The sequence below is a fragment of the Carex rostrata genome, chromosome 20 (genome assembly GCF_964058835.1).
Source record: "Carex rostrata chromosome 20, lpCarRost1.2, whole genome shotgun sequence".
NCBI lineage: Eukaryota > Viridiplantae > Streptophyta > Magnoliopsida > Poales > Cyperaceae > Carex > Carex rostrata.
This window is the reverse complement of record NC_135937.1, coordinates 3,628,781-3,644,701: the sequence shown is the minus strand read 5'-3', so window position 1 is coordinate 3,644,701 and position 15,921 is coordinate 3,628,781. Positions and strand designations below refer to the sequence as shown.

Sequence of the window (15,921 nt, the reverse complement as noted above, 5' to 3'; positions counted from 1 at the left end):
AAAAAAAAAAAAAAAAAACAGCTCTGTACATTGTCTGCTCTGCGTGGGGCATCTTTTTGCCCCTTCTCTATTCTCAACTTATGTCCTATTGGCTGACCCTACTGTGATTCTTGTTTGGCATGCACAAAAGGAGCCAAATATTATATTCTTTCTAGAGAGGGGTTGGAACTGATTTAAATGCGGGGTACTCCGTTTGAGAATTGTGTGTGTTGTAGAGAGCAAGCATTAGCTTTCTTGTTTCTTTCTCCAAAGCACTAGAGAAACCACTAGAGAGAAGAAAGTGAACCTTTTCATTAAAAGGAGATAATAAACCAAGGTGAGATTGAGTTACATTTTGCATGTATCCTTCTTTCTGGCTGATATATGATGAGAATATAATGGTTATTCTCTTGTGATGATGCGTAAATGATAGCGTATTTCAGAGTATCTCAGTTAGAATAGGTGTGCCATTAAGACACCTTGGAATTGTTTTTCTTGCTTTATTTTCTCCTCCTTTCATTTTAAGAAGTTATTTTCTGAGAATTTTTCAAAGCATTAGCATTGCTTTCGAATTTCTTATTTGTTACTGACGACTTCAAGTTCTATTATATGCAGATAAGATCAAATTGAGGGTGTTGTGTCGACAATATTCAATCAGCCTTTAATTATACAGGAGGAAACAAGCTGAGAAACAGAGATATATTCCACAAATTGAAATATTTGAATTGAAATTCAAGATGGAGCATTTCCTGAAGCAGTGTGATAAGGAACTCATGAAGATGGCCATGATCAAGCATGAAGAAACCTTCAGACAACAGGTATCTTTCTTTTCTAAAAATTAAGTGCTTAAACTTTTTACAAATAAAATAAAACCACATATGAATCTTATTATTTTATTCTTTTTTGTCGCATGAAGCACCCAACCTTTCATTTCTCTGACTTGACAAGCGTAAAAACTTCCTCCCTCAATTTCATATCATAGTTTGGGTTTTCAACAAACAAACTATAAGGAAATTTTAATTAGATTGCCATTTGGACAGAGAAACAAGAGGTTAGAAAATGTTATGCTGTACATGTAATGAAACAAATGTTAGTACGCCCCATTTTCATTATAGTTAAATTTCTCACTCTTCCTGATGCATAATTTGTAGGGCTGAAAACGGTATAGATAATATCCGATCCGTATTCAAAAAATTAGATGTGGATATCTGAATATCCGTGTGTATATGAATACTGATATGGTTTTACGTCTCAATTATCTATATCTAATTAGTAGATATATATCATATATTTTTAATATATATTATGAAAAAAATATTGTTATTTACCATTATAACTAGATAAATATTATGAATTTCAGTATTTTTTAATACATTTTTATATTATTTTAATAAATATCCGATCCGATCCGTATTCCATATTCGGCTGATATTCAATCCGTATCCTTATTCAAAATATTAGAAAGGATATGGTTATGGGTACCACCATCCGCTCCGTTATCACTCCTAATAATTTGGCTTTGGCTTGGAAAAAGGGCTGCATGAGCATTGTAAATATTCAAGTTAAGATATTCAAGTTAAGATAAACATACAGAAGTTTGACAATATTCTTATGTAAATAATTAAGAATGAATAACTTAAATGTTTGCTTTGAATAATTGAACCAGCATTAAACTCAATTGAAAAATCAAACTAAGTAAATCTTTTTCAAAAAAGAAGAATGCTCTTTGGAACTTGGAAGTCTTGTGACAGACAATACAAGTATACAACTGAGTTTTAGACAAGCTTCGTAACAAAAGTCACTTTATTTCACACTAGTTACAGAAAAATTTAATAGTACGCAGCAAAAGCACTTCTTCACACCTAGTTTCGAGACAAAGTAATTTTTAAATACTGAAAGTGTCATATCTTTTCCTTTTGTTCTTTGGAAATGTCCTTGGCTACTTGTCAATCTTCTATTTTTTTGCTCTCTCAATCAACATAGTGAGGAGGGAGTAGGGACCAGTTAGGGATATTTAGTACTATACTGGAAAAGAAGCATATCATACATATTAAAATTTAGTATTGTAAGAATATTATTGTACTCTTTGGAAATAGAGAACACGTAAAAAAATATTAAGAGGCATTTCACTCAGGATACGTTTTTTTTTTCTCCCCCTTTTTTGCAAGGGTACAATTTCATTCAGTACTTTATAGATTTCACATCACAGGTTCATTTGACTATTCTCATAATTTTGCTTGTGCCTCTTAATTTAGGTTCATGAGCTTCACCGCCTATACAGAATCCAAAAACAACTAATGAGAGATGTGAAGTCCACCAAGGAGCTTAAAAGGCAAAGGAGCTCCATGTCACCCCCGAATCACCATATCAGACCGCGCCGAGCATTAAACCTTCAACTTCCAGCTGATGAATATATAGTGAGTACCCAAGATGAAAACGAAACAGAGCTCGAGCTTACACTTGCTATCGGCTGTCCCAGAAAGAAAAGAGAAGGCACGCCTCTGGCATCTGACTCAGGCGGTAGTTTTTCTTCTTCTTCAACTGAATCTGGTGGACCCATAAACCATGAGTGGGTCCCGCATCCTGTCACAGATCATGTCATGGTGCGGTCGTTTGACGAGATAAAGAACCCGCCTTGGTTTGTGCAATGCTTGAGCCTTAGAATGACATGATAGGATAGTTTCTAGTGTACTAATTAATGTTGTTTCTTGTGGTGTTTTAGTTTTAGTGCTTTTAGTTTGAGTTTTTCTTTTTTATTGTTTTTCCTTTGTTCATGGTAAGAATGAAAAAAGCCTGCAATCTGGCAAGCTTAGCATCTCTTTTAATTGCTAATTTGGTAATGGTTGATGTTTAGTATCAAATAATTTTGTTATCTAGTTGTCATAATTTTGATCCATATACGATGCAAACATGCAGCACAATGAATGAAATTTCCGCGAAAAATTAATATTTGCAGAGAAATAGATTATGCACGCCCATGCTTTGACATTACAAATGACGGAAAGAAGTAATCAAAAGTAATTTTTGTTAAAAACAAATAGTCAACTATATATTATAGTGTCTTGAAAATAACCAACATCTTTGTGAGAGAGTTGAAAGATGAAAAAGAAGAAGAAAAAAGACATGCATGCGTCTAAAAGGAAAAAGGTTCTTCCATCCCATTCCCATACCCTTTTTGCTTGTTTTTTTGACTTCTTTACGCTCAGTAAGTCAGTAGTCTTTTTCCTTCTAACGGAGATTGAAAACATTCTAAAGTATGGGCCGATTATTAAGCCCAATCAAGCAACTCTAAAGTTTTCAGCTTTTTTCGTGAAAGTTGCAAGTGCGAGTGAGAAAGAGTTTCTAATTATTTTATCTATCATTTTTTTTTAAGAAACATAAAGTCTTTACAAATTTCAGGGGCAAAAAGAAGACAAAAGGCTCCAAGCTGATTTTAAGAAACAATTGTGATTTGAGAAGAGAAATGGAGAAACTTTTGAATGCCCCTTCCAGAGATTTGACTATGATCCCTCTAAATTTATGAATATACAAGTTACACAAAATAAATACAAGTTGACAATGATCCCTCTATATTGATGGAAATGTACAACTCAGATGATAAACTTTCGTATTTTGTGATGTACTGAATCTTTTGGAAGCTCTGATCATTTTTGTTCTTTTTAACATCACAAAATAAGCTCTGATCAATTATCATCAGAATAAACCCAACATTAAAAGTAATGAGGTTCAATCATAATGCAGTTCAAAATTTAAAAAAGTAATTACACTCAGCACGTTTCCATTATCTACTTGTTGCACATTAAAAAATAAGAACAAAAAAGCAGGGAGAATAAATGGCCCTGAATCGACAATCTTCTCAGGTATATTATCTACCTTTTGTCTATTGATAGTTAAACTAATCTTGATTATTAATAGGAATTTACCAACTGTCATGGCAATTATTAAAATTTTCCTTCATATTGAATGCTCTTAGATAAAGTCGAAACTATGAAAAGAAAGGTCTAAAGCATTTTTTTAGTAGCATTACAGTTTGCTACTTTGTTATTCGACTTATATTGAACAGCAATGTTTATTTTGGTACAAATACTGATTCTAAACATTAAAGAATTTGAGAAAGATAAATATGAACAAAATTAGAATAATAGCTATTGGAGAGCCCCCATAGCACCCTGCTTCTGCTGCTCCTTCCTCCATGCCACCTAAAATTGTCAACAACAACAACAAAATATTAAAAATAATTGAGGGCACCTAAAACCTGTCATCAGTATTCTCAAATTTTGTTGGGTTATCTATTAATTGATACATCCTTACACTTCACAAGTACAATAGAATTTAACTTATATCTACACTTCATACCTTTTCTCTTTCAATCCTTGAGAGACGAGGCCGCATTGAATTTGCCAAGCTCAAACCTCCCCATGCTTCCATCAATTCTCTTTCTCTTGCTTTCCTCCTATCCTCGATTTGATTTTTGGATTCTTCTACGTTCTGTTCGGTGAAACAAGCGCTCAATTTAGCTCTCTCTTTTTTCGATTTGTGCTTCAATAAAATTTCTCCCAAGCCTGGTTGTGAGCCCACATCCTCATTTCTCTTTTTGACCAAAGTATTACGTGACACTTCTTTATTGTCATTCACATTTAAATCCTTTTCTGATAGAGGATTGGCGGTACTGGTAAAAGAATTGCTCTTGGCCTCGTACACCTCCCTTTCCAATTTTGACATGCGCTTGATAAGGATACTACCTAAACCGGGTACAGAATCCACTACTGTGTCAGAACCCAATACCCTGTTTTCACCAACTGCAGATCCTCGGTTTTTCTTTGCTTCTTCTATTTCTTTTTCGAGCTTGGACACGTGCTTCACCAAAAACTTGTCTAGACTTGGCACTGCTTGCACATCCACCTCTTTCTTCCTCATATCACATTCATTAAACCTTGTACCCAGTTTGTACCTCTCATCTATACTTAACCTAGCAGCATCCACCTCTGACAAGGCTGCATTTAAACCACGCGTGGCCACTATCTCAGCCAAAGAAGCAATCTCATCTTCTTTTAACCCTTTGAGCCTCACAAGTATTGTATCCACCATACCGGGTTCAAATTCCACCTCTGATAAGCTTGTACCCGTTTCATTGTCCTCTGGGTTCTGACTGATTTTCCAAAGAAGCTCCTTGGACTCCTTGACTGTGATCTGTAAAAGTGCCCTCTTTACTGCAGTTGCCACCTGTCGGTCAACCTCAAATGCTGTTTCTAATGAAGCAGTAATTTTATATGTGGATTTGCTCCCCATCTGAGAAGAGGTTGTTTCAAATTCATGATAGATTGGTGTCTGGCCAGGTTGATGATTGTTTGTAGGACCTGCTATTTTTCGGGTTGGGTCGGGCAGATCGTACATCATCACACCCATTTCTCGGGCTGATTCAAAGGCCTCCGTAGCCACTTTTGTGGCCTTTTCAAGCTCCATTTCAGCCTCAATGCTTTTTATTCTGTATATAGAAAAAGAGAATTGATTGATGTGTAATGACAATATGTAATGGCAATTGGAGGTTTCTGGTATTGGAACTTGAACAATATCATGTTTAATTTCTGAAAGGTACCAATACTGATACCAACAAACAATTTGAGTGTAAACTGCTACGAGCACTGTTATTCATAATTAATAGGTAGGCTTAGGCAGCTGACAAGTGACAACCACGAACTGAGATATTTCAGAAGTTAGGGTTCAACCTGATCAGTAGCTGTACCAGTACTCGTGCTGACATTGTTCAAAGCACTTAAATAAGTGCTGGCATTAAATATTCTACATGGTTTTGGTATCAACCTGACAAGTACTAAGAGTAGAGGAATACTTTCACCTGGCTGCTTTGAGGATGCGGCACCAAGAGGCCTCCACCATGGCCAATTTACGGGCCTCCATGGCATTTCTAGCTGCCTCTTGGGCTGCAATCTTTTCTCTCGTCATTCTTGTGTAGTGCAAATTTGAATTCTCAAGTGTCTCGTCAAGGGACAAATTCATGCCACCAGCCTCCTACACAAATTGTTCAGATATATATATTAATTAAAAAGTAAAAGTTTTATTAGGTGCAGTAATTCCATTAAAAATTAAAATACAATTTTCTTATCTACATGACAAATATCTCCTATACCTAAATGAATGGGAACAGGAAAAATATCACCATATATCCTCTTCTAATTTCTTTAGAAGTTACCAAAACTACTCCCTGTTTCCCCATTTAATTAGAAGGCAGTGAATGCAGTTTGGTCATCTTTTGAAGATCTGGGAGAGGTGGTATTAGAGATGCTCTTGACGTAATTTGAGGACATACAAGAAATTGCAGAAACAGAAGCTTTTAATTACTACGTGCTGTACCAAACTAACTAAATTACAATTAAACAAAAGTTAATGTACTTAGCAGTAAAATAAATTGTAATAACAGTGATCATACGACAACAAACATTACATTCAGTTACTTACTATGCATAAAGACAGGACTGGTACATTTGCGGTGCATTCATGTTTATTACAAGAGCTATTATGTAAGCTATTTGTACTGCCATATAGTAAATAAATATGAAAATTAGCAGATTAAGCGAGCAAAACCTGGAGATGCTTGATCTTCCTCTTTAGATATGAATCATTCTTTTTAGGAGGGAACCAGTAAACAGGTGAGCCATTTCTTCTAGTGCGCTTCTTTATTTGTGAACTTTTGTACAACGGACTCATTCCCCATTTTGAGTTCTTATCTTTCAATTCGCTATTCTGAAAGGAAAAGTCACTTGTCACTCCAGATTTGATCAATTTTTTTAGCATGAAGTGCAATAGTGAATTATAACCAAACAAAATGGCCTTCTCTAGGGGAAGTTTGTCATACCTAATTTTTGTTTGCTGACACTTGATGCTGGGAATAAATTGTATGATCATTGGAATAATGAAATTTGAAGTTTTTACACTTTTTCAATCTCTCTTCAAGGAAGCTAATTGAAGATCTTGGAATTTTTTACTTGAGCTGGGGGGGGGGGGGGGGGGGCAAGTGAGAGATTTTATTCCTAAACCTAGATTTGTGTTTGACTCGAAGAATGAGGAAAATTCCTACCAGATTCCCATAAGAGGCTATTGTTTTGAACAATTACGGTATCACTATAAAAAAAAAAGAGAATACAACCATAATTTCAACCATGAAGTAATATTATGAGATTTTAAACTGGTAGTCAAGAACTCGTGAAATAGTTGGTATAGAAGTTAGATTGGCGAAACCCTAAGTGATCAGGGTTTCCAAATTACTGCTAGAGGTTAATAAATTCGAACATAAATCATCAAAATTGCATAATTACGTGACTAAATTCTATCATTGATGGACAATATTCCCCTTTTACCGCTGGCAATCAAGAAAATTAATTGAAAAAACGCAATACCTTTCTCCCACTTCCACTAGTTTTAACGGAGGCCCCAAGATCTGACGGTGACGGGCTCTTCTCCTCGGAAATTGGAGAATCCATGAACACTAGTTTAGAATTCCCACAAAATATACGAGAGAGAGAGAGAGGAGAGGTATTCGTTAGAAATGGAGAGAGCAAACATAGAATAAATTTGAAAAGTGACAAATAGCCGTTACGATCTTAATATACGATTACGCTGTTCCCCGAGACGATCCTCTGCAATAACACACCATTTGTGTTTAGATCCGGACCGTCCAATCAGAATCTGGGCCAGTACACCCCACACTTGTATGCACGGGGTTCATTAATATTCGTGAGGATTTAAATCGAATTGTCCAGATCTAAACTCAAAATTTGAGTTAGCTGAGAGATACGAATTCTTGCGGCCTGCGGGTAAGTGCGTATTTACTGCCACAGTTATCACAGGTAACGCGATGCTCGTGATTCTTAATAAAGTAGTATTAGTACAACGTTCTCAAAATTTAGATAACTTCTAAAATCTAAATTAATCTGAAGCAAGGTTCTAAATAGAGTGCTATAGCATTTTCGGATCATAAAAGTTATGACGCTATTCCGTACTATAGCGGCGCTATTCCGTGCTATAGCGGCGTTATTTGGACATAGCGCTCTTTTTTTTAACCAGTCCACTATGACGCGATAAATGCTATTTAAAACTTTGATATGAAGAATCAAGATAGACCTTTAAATCTCTTGAAGCGATCTAGCAGTGGAACGATGTCTTGAACATCAAATTACCGTCAAGTCCAATTGATCGGCAACTAACCCTAATTAGGTGATTGCTGAATCCAATTGGTTGCATGTTAATACCAACCAGTCGATAAGAAGTTAAAAAATATTTAAGCCATTAATATGATATTCTCCTTACTAAGAATGTAATTATTACTAAGAACTTCTTAGTAAGAATTAAATTCTTACTTGTAATTAATTGTCACTTTCATTATTTTATTAATTATTTTAGCAATACTTTTGTTTTAGTATTTGAGGTACATCTTGAATATAATAGTTTAAGATGGAAATTTTTTTAAAACTAGATTAGTTTTTCATTAATCTATTGTTATTATTCTCTATATAATGATTAATAATTTGTTTGTACCATGTCTGCTTACGAGAGGAATGCTACGTGCACTGTGCAACAGAGGATCTGCGACGATCATTATTTATAGTTTATATTATCTTTACTGAAATCATTGTCATTCTTTACTTTACTATAGATTGAATTTACTGAAACCATTAGTACAATAATGATAGTCCCCATGATCTTGTATACATACTTCTCCAACTACAGTTTTTACTAGGGTTGAAATCTAGTTTGAAAAATTGCTTGTACTTGAATAACGAAAACAATTATACAACAACAAGTCAATAGCAGAAATAATAATAACATCAATGACAACACTATGCCTAAGGGCTATTCTCCAAAGCAAAACAAAAAATCAATGACAACACTAGCTGGCAACTGTGTCAACAGAACAACAACAATTAAATCAACTTCTCTAAACAGCAATAAGGTGATGCCTTGATGGCAACAACAATTATCCATAATTAGTAACTTTGAACCAAAGAAGTACCAAATGAACTCATTATCTTTTAACATGTCATCAATTATTTAACGAAAATGTAACTATAATTTTTTTTGCCTTGCTTTTCAGAACCACCTTTCAGATGTGACACCTAACACCTAAAGTTGTTTTTTCTTCCTTACAAATAGGAAACTTCTCAACCGAATCACTGTCATATAAAAATATCCATACAGCATTAATCGATTACTACAACAATTGATTGTGCCATTACATACAACTAACTCACAATAAGAGAGATATGGCTCCCTCCTATTCAATTTTTCTATTTGTTTTCTTTGCAATTGACATATATTAGGAGAGTCCAGGGAAGTGTAAAATAGTTAGCAGCAAGCCAAAGAAGAATTCTCAATTTTGAAATTTGAACTTTTTTAAAAGAAGTTCACTGAAACATAATATAAAAGTAGAAAGAAAGACTATTAAGACAGAAAACAACAATTTTGGTAAACTAAATTGAGGTTGCTACAGAGTAAATAGTATATGTTCCCTTAAATGTTTGCACAAATGATATTTGCGGGATACATAGCGGAATCTACAATAATATGGCAATTATGTGAAACTGAATAGATATTTTATAGGAGTGAGTCTATGGTACTATGCATATTACGATTTGGCACCGTGCTACGGCTCTATATTTGAATTTTCAAATCCTAACGGTCGATCCGAACCGTTCATCTTGTTCTCCATATTAATATGTGTTTGGAGACCAAATTTTACATTTTTTGAAATTTTTTTACTATTTTTTTTAGATTTATTGAAAATCACTGTTTTTGAATGGTCCAGAATTTTCAGATCAAGTGATTTTCTAAATATCAAAAATGTAAAATTAGCTCTATTCTTGCTCTACTCCTTGTTTTATCCGAACTTACCCTAAAGTGTTTAACTGCAACTCTGTATAACTTTTGAAATTAATAGAAAAAATTAAATTAAATTAACGAATATTATAAAAAATTTCATAGTTTCTATCTTTTTTATCAAGATGGTACTTAGAATTTTACTTGGTAAAATCTGGATTATCATTTACGAATAATTTAGCATATTTAATAAAATTAACTTTTGGACTTAACCTTTGACATTAAGTCACGTGTTGTATCATGGTGCACGGTATGTTCGATATGTATCATAAAAATTGATCTACGTTAAAATTATCTTAAACTAATTAAGAAAATTTGAGCATATATATCACATTTTTTCATTAAAATTTAGTTGGATCTTTTATTCTGCTCCTTGCAACATGGTCATAAACGCAAGATGTAAGTCGGTCCTTTGAATCCCAAGAGCCCAATTTAGTTGGATCAGCACAAAAATATTTGCTTGCTTGTTGACAACAATTAATCATCTGATAACAAATATATTGATTGGAATAAATGCATGTGCATATATAGCAAAACTAAACCATCAATTAGTTGCTGTCCAGAATTCAGATTGAAGTCTGTCAATAATGTCTTTATCGAGCTTAAACGCCTTAGCAAGAGCGTCATCTGAAATAGGAGGGTTTGAACCAAAAACAGCCTTTGCCACGGGGATTACATCGGGATTTTGGCTGCTCAGTCCCGCAAATGCAACAACTGGAACTCGACCAATGTTATATTGGAAGTGTATGAGTCCAATAGGAAAAACAAACACATCACCCTTGTTTAGAACCTTAGCAATGAGCTTGAAATTAGGGGCTGATGTCACAAATCCAACGTAGAGGGTACCCTGCAAAACGGTAATCACTTCGGTTGCCCTAGGGTGAATGTGTGGTGGGACAAGGCCACCGTTGGGTGCCAAATCAAGACGAGCAACTGAGATGCCGAGTGTGTTGAGGCTAACAAGCTTATGAACATCGACTAGAGTCACATTTGACCCAAGATCCGGACTAATGTAGCCAGGTTTGTCAAGACCAGAGAATAGAAAGTCTTCTGGATTCACATCATCTGGATTTTTGCAGGCAAAACCATTCACAAGCACTGCATGCTCACAAAGAAATATAATGAATAAATAATCTAATTGGTGTTTCAATCAATGTTATCAGAATCGGACCGGACGTTGACCAGGTAAAGCTCAGGTTTGTTGGTTCACTGGTCAGACCGATTGTTCAACCTGTTTGATTGCTGATTTTTTAAATACTTGCATATTTATTTATAAGATATACTTATTATTATTATTATAAATAATTATGTTTTATGTAATAAAATTTTGCAATATACATATTAACAATGTACTATAAAAATAAATTTATATATCAGAAATAATAATTTTTTGTTAGAAAATAATATATTTAGAGTGAGTCTATAGTACTATGCATATTACGATTTGGCACCGTGCTACGGCTTTATATTCAAGTTTTCAAATCCTAACGGTCGATCCGAACCGTTTATCTTGTCCTCCATATTAATATGTGTTTGGAGACCAAATTTTACATTTTTTGAAATTTTTTTACTATTTTTTTAGATTTATTGAAAATCACTGTTTTTGGATGGTCCAGAATTTTCAGATCAAGTGATTTTCTAAATATCTAAAAAAATAGTAAAAAATTTTTAAAAAATGTAAAATTTGGTATCCAAACACATATTAATATGGAGAACAAGATGAACGGTTCGGATCGACCGTTAGGATTTGAAAACTCGAATATAGAACCGTAGCACGGTAACAACCCGTGATATGCATAGTACCATAGACTCACTCATATATTTATTGTAGCTCAAATGTAAGAACTTATTCTTAGAATTAGTAAAATAATTAAATAAAATATCATGAAATATTTTTTTTCATCAAAGAAATTTTATAGTTTTATACTTCATAAATAAATTGAATAACTTCTAATGATCAAGTGAACTTCTAATGATCCATATTATTTTTCATCATAGAAATTCTTTGGTTTTTTGATCAAGTGAACTACTAATGATCCATATTAGAATTAACATTTTATTTATAAAAATAAAATATTGCAACAAATGTTGAATTATTCTCAAACACATAATTATTTACAAAAGTATGTTACAAAACATAAATGACTACACAGAATTAGCCACAGAATAATGCATATTATATTCCACTTTTTCTCCTAAAAAGTTGCTTCTTTTTTCCTCAAAAGTTGTTCATTTTTATTCAAAATTGAAAATAGATGACAGTGGACACAAAACCAATACAAAACCAGTTTTTTTTTCTTCGGTTTTTTATATAAAATCGGCCGGTTTAATTAAATATATCCGGTCCAAATAGCAAACCAAACCGTAAACCTGTATTTTTCCGATTTATTCCGGCCGAACCGGCTGGTTTGGTCCGATTTTGATAACAGTGGTTTCAATGGTAAAATGTTATTTAGATAGATGTTATATTATTTATCAAAGCTAAAATAAAACACCAACATGGCGGTTTAAAAGTTGAAACAATCAATGGAATAAACTATTTGGTCTAAATTTATACTATAAAGAAGAATGTGTGGTAAATGAAATATGTACCTTGAGAGTGCTTGTCAGCAACACAAAAGTCTTGCAATGGACTTGGGTCGAATGCGATTGCATGGCAAGAGAGAGAGGCAAAGAAAGCCAATAGGAAAATTGTATAGGAAGGAGCCATGTCTCTCTTATAGTGAATTAGTTTTGTGTTTGTACAATCAATTGCTGCAATAATTGGATGTTGTATGAATATTTATATATGACATCGCTCCGGTTGAGAAGTTCCCTATTTGTAGGAAAGAAAGATAATTTTAGGTGTTAGGAATTACATTTGGAAAGGCTGTTGTAAGGCAAAAAAAAATACATATTTTGTGCAAGTAATTGGTGATATGTTCAAAACAATGAGTCATTAATTAGTACTTCTGTTATTTAAAGTTACTAATTATAGATACTTGCAATTGCCATTAACTTATTGTTGTTGTTTTGATTTCGTTATTGTTTTGTTGGCATAGTTGTTAGTGCTGTCATTGATGTTATTGTTATTTCCGTTATTGACTTATTATTATATGATTGCTTTCGTTATTCAAGTACAAGTAATTGCTCAACTAGACTCCAACCTTATAAGTTCACTATAATTAGAAATGACTATGTACATGATCATGGGACTATCGTTATTGTACTAATTTTTTTCTTAATTTATATTTATATAAATCTTATATGTTTTCCATAATTTATACATACACGCAATAAATAATTTTAGGAAACTATTTAGTAGTCAGTATTCAGTACTACAATTCGAATTACATGGATTGGAATAAATTGAGCGGAGTTATCAATTCTTCTGAGCTCAATAATTGAAAAAAAAAAAAAATACAGTGGATATGCTATTTTTGTCTCCCCAAGCGTTTCCTATGAGATCTTGCGTTTTTGTACCGTTTCAGTATTGACACCGGTACACCGGCCACCAGAATCACATAATTTTCCTCCATGCATATTTGGTTCTTAACTATTTTGTTTTTTATGAGATTAATTTGGTGTTTAGAGGTTCATTTCTTCTTCTTTTTCCCTCTTTTTTTTTTTTTGGGGGGGGGGGGCTTACTTTCCAGTAAAAACATACCAAAATCCTTATTTTGTAGGACACTTTTGCATAGGTAACTATCCTTGTGCAAAGGACTATGTAAAATGAATTGATTTTGTATTGATTGAATTGTCATTTACAAGGATAACATATGCTTATATATGCTAACTAGCCGTTGTTATTTTCTAATCTACAATTAGCCGTTTAAATTGCTAAATATTAAATACAGCTTGATTACAATCTGATTTGCACCAGATATTTTAATAAAAGCCAAAATATATATATAACACAAGATAATTTAATCCTTCACTTTTTTATTTTATAAAAGATATAATAAATAACTAACACCAATAGATGACATGTTTATAAAAAATATATATATATGAATATTTTTTTATCATATTAGCGATTTAATATGTAAGTAAAATACTAAAATTAATCTTCATCACAAATTAGTTAATGACAAGTTAAATAGTGGGTAATTAAATCAAACTTTAGAATATTGGAAAAGTTAATGCTATAATTATAAGTATTCTTTTTCTTCTCCGCAAGTGGTTGAGAAATTAAGTAATTAAAGAAAGGGAAAAGGTGTTGAGAAATCAAGTAATTGAAGAATAAATTAATTTGATATATTATACATAAGGAATAGTAATGAAGAGTGATTAATTACTAAATTAGGTTCTCCTGAAGAAGCAGAGATATGCGTCTAAATATATGAAAAATTAAATTGTCAAAGGGAGCGCTAGTTTTATCTTCTTCTTTTTATGTTGAATTTTCCTATCTTAAGAAAAAGGTTTCTTATCTTTTAATCGGTTTCCTTTTTTACTTTGATTGTGCGCCGTTTTCCTATTTTTTCAATACAACAAGCATTTCATCAAAATTTTGCAAATATTTGTATCATAACCTGACGGTACAGCAAGGTGCATTACTGGAACAACTTCAACAGTTACAGAGTATTCTTCGTAATCAACCTCCTTTGTCAACAGTGCAAGATGAAATAGAATGGTCCTTAACAAATACAAAATAATTATCATTAAAATCCATGTATCGAGGATTGAAAGGGGAAGCAGGCAGTACCATTCTGATTCACAAGGTGTGGAAAATGAAAGTGTCTCCAAGAATCAAGGTGTTTGCTTGGTTGGCATATCATGAGAAGATACTGATGGCGGAAAATTTGCAAAAGAAGGGATGAAGTTTACCTAGTATGTGTGTACTATGCAGAGCTAGCGATAAATCAATTACACATTTATTCTCTACATGCTCTTTCTCGTTGACAGTCTGCACAACTCTTACTGGCACATTTCATCTACCAGTAAGAAATTGGCAAAGGGAACTTAATGAAGAGAGAGCACACCATTGGATTGTGCAGAAAAATAGGGATTTCAAATCCAAAGAAGTATTGTTATTGGCGATGTTCATATGTTGGAGAAAGCGTTGTGCTAGAATTTTTAGAGATTACTTTAAAGAGATGCGAGAGTTAATTACAGAGGTTCAAGATCAATAGAATTTTCTCCACTCATAGGGGAAGAGAAGAGTTTTCAAATTTTCAAATTTGCAGTTTTTGTGTCCTTCTTACATATTCTTGGGATTTTCTCTTTTACTTGTTTCATTTTTTATTTGGTTTAACTAAGTTGAACAAAACAGTGTTTTTGTAACAGGTTTCATCTATAAACCTATTTTGTTTCAATAAATTAAATAAGGACAAGATTCTTATTTTTTAGATATTTGATTTTCTACTTATCTAAAAAAATAGTAAAAAATTTTCAAAAAATGTAAAATTTGGTCTCCAAACACATATTAATATGGAGAACAAGATGAACGGTTCGGATTGACCGTTAGGATTTTGAAAACTCAAATATTGAGCCGTAGCACCGTAGCCCCGTAGCCCTCTATGCTATCCATAGCACTCAAGCCTTTATATATATATATAATACATTCACTTCCGCCAAAATAAACCATTAATTCAACTCAATTGCTCTTTAATTAATTTGCTTCTCCCAAAGACCAAAGTGTTAAACCTGCTCCTCTCATGGATAAAGAGACAGTTGGAAGCAGTCACGTTCATGGTTCCAACATCAACATCACCGTAACTACAACGTAAGTAGCTCCTATATATCTGTATCAACAATATCAAATTTATCTGAACAGGTTAATATCAATTACCTTAATTGTGATCATATTAAACTAGTACATAATTACTTAAGCAGAGGTGATAATGTTTCCTCAAATGCGGAAGTCGAAGCATGCAATAATCTCAAAAACTGATTCGGCGAGGTTCTGTTTCTCACAGCTATTGCACTGCTTCTCTACTTCTTTGAATTGGTATATAATAATCTCAAAAATCCATTGCTTCTGTCATTCGTAATTCCATTATATGTTGCTCTGCTTGTGACGGCTTTTTGCATGACAAACGCTACATGAGCTAATGAGACGGCTTGCACTTTTTG

At 33.3% G+C, this 15,921-nt stretch overlaps 3 protein-coding genes across 4 annotated transcripts; 1 reads left to right on the top strand and 2 right to left on the bottom strand.

The window, feature by feature from the left end:
* Positions 1-2,840, top strand: LOC144572334 (uncharacterized). Of its 2 annotated transcripts, none has more exons than XM_078321870.1 (3): positions 1-316; positions 595-797; positions 2,235-2,840. In XM_078321870.1, exons 2-3 carry the CDS (start codon positions 717-719, stop codon positions 2,649-2,651), a joined length of 498 nt encoding a protein of 165 aa, XP_078177996.1. In that variant the 5' UTR covers positions 1-316; positions 595-716; the 3' UTR covers positions 2,652-2,840. The 2 variants fall into 2 exon arrangements, with proteins under 2 accessions (XP_078177996.1, XP_078177997.1); XM_078321871.1 differs by lacking the exon at positions 1-316 and adding an exon at positions 328-441.
* Positions 2,841-3,915: 1,075 nt separating this feature from the next.
* LOC144572716 (myosin-2 heavy chain-like protein) lies at positions 3,916-7,549 on the bottom strand. The gene is made up of 5 exons (XM_078322386.1): positions 7,392-7,549; positions 6,580-6,738; positions 5,834-6,006; positions 4,336-5,464; positions 3,916-4,178 (listed from the first exon to the last, which is right to left on the bottom strand). The coding sequence occupies exons 1-5, from the start codon at positions 7,473-7,475 to the stop codon at positions 4,125-4,127; spliced, it is 1,599 nt and encodes a 532-aa protein (XP_078178512.1). The 5' UTR covers positions 7,476-7,549; the 3' UTR covers positions 3,916-4,124.
* Positions 7,550-10,411: 2,862 nt separating this feature from the next.
* Positions 10,412-12,577, bottom strand: LOC144572087 (putative germin-like protein 2-1). Its single transcript, XM_078321484.1, has 2 exons — positions 12,460-12,577; positions 10,412-10,965 (listed from the first exon to the last, which is right to left on the bottom strand). Exons 1-2 carry the CDS (start codon positions 12,575-12,577, stop codon positions 10,412-10,414), a joined length of 672 nt encoding a protein of 223 aa, XP_078177610.1.
* Between the last annotated feature and the right edge of the window lie 3,344 nt (positions 12,578-15,921).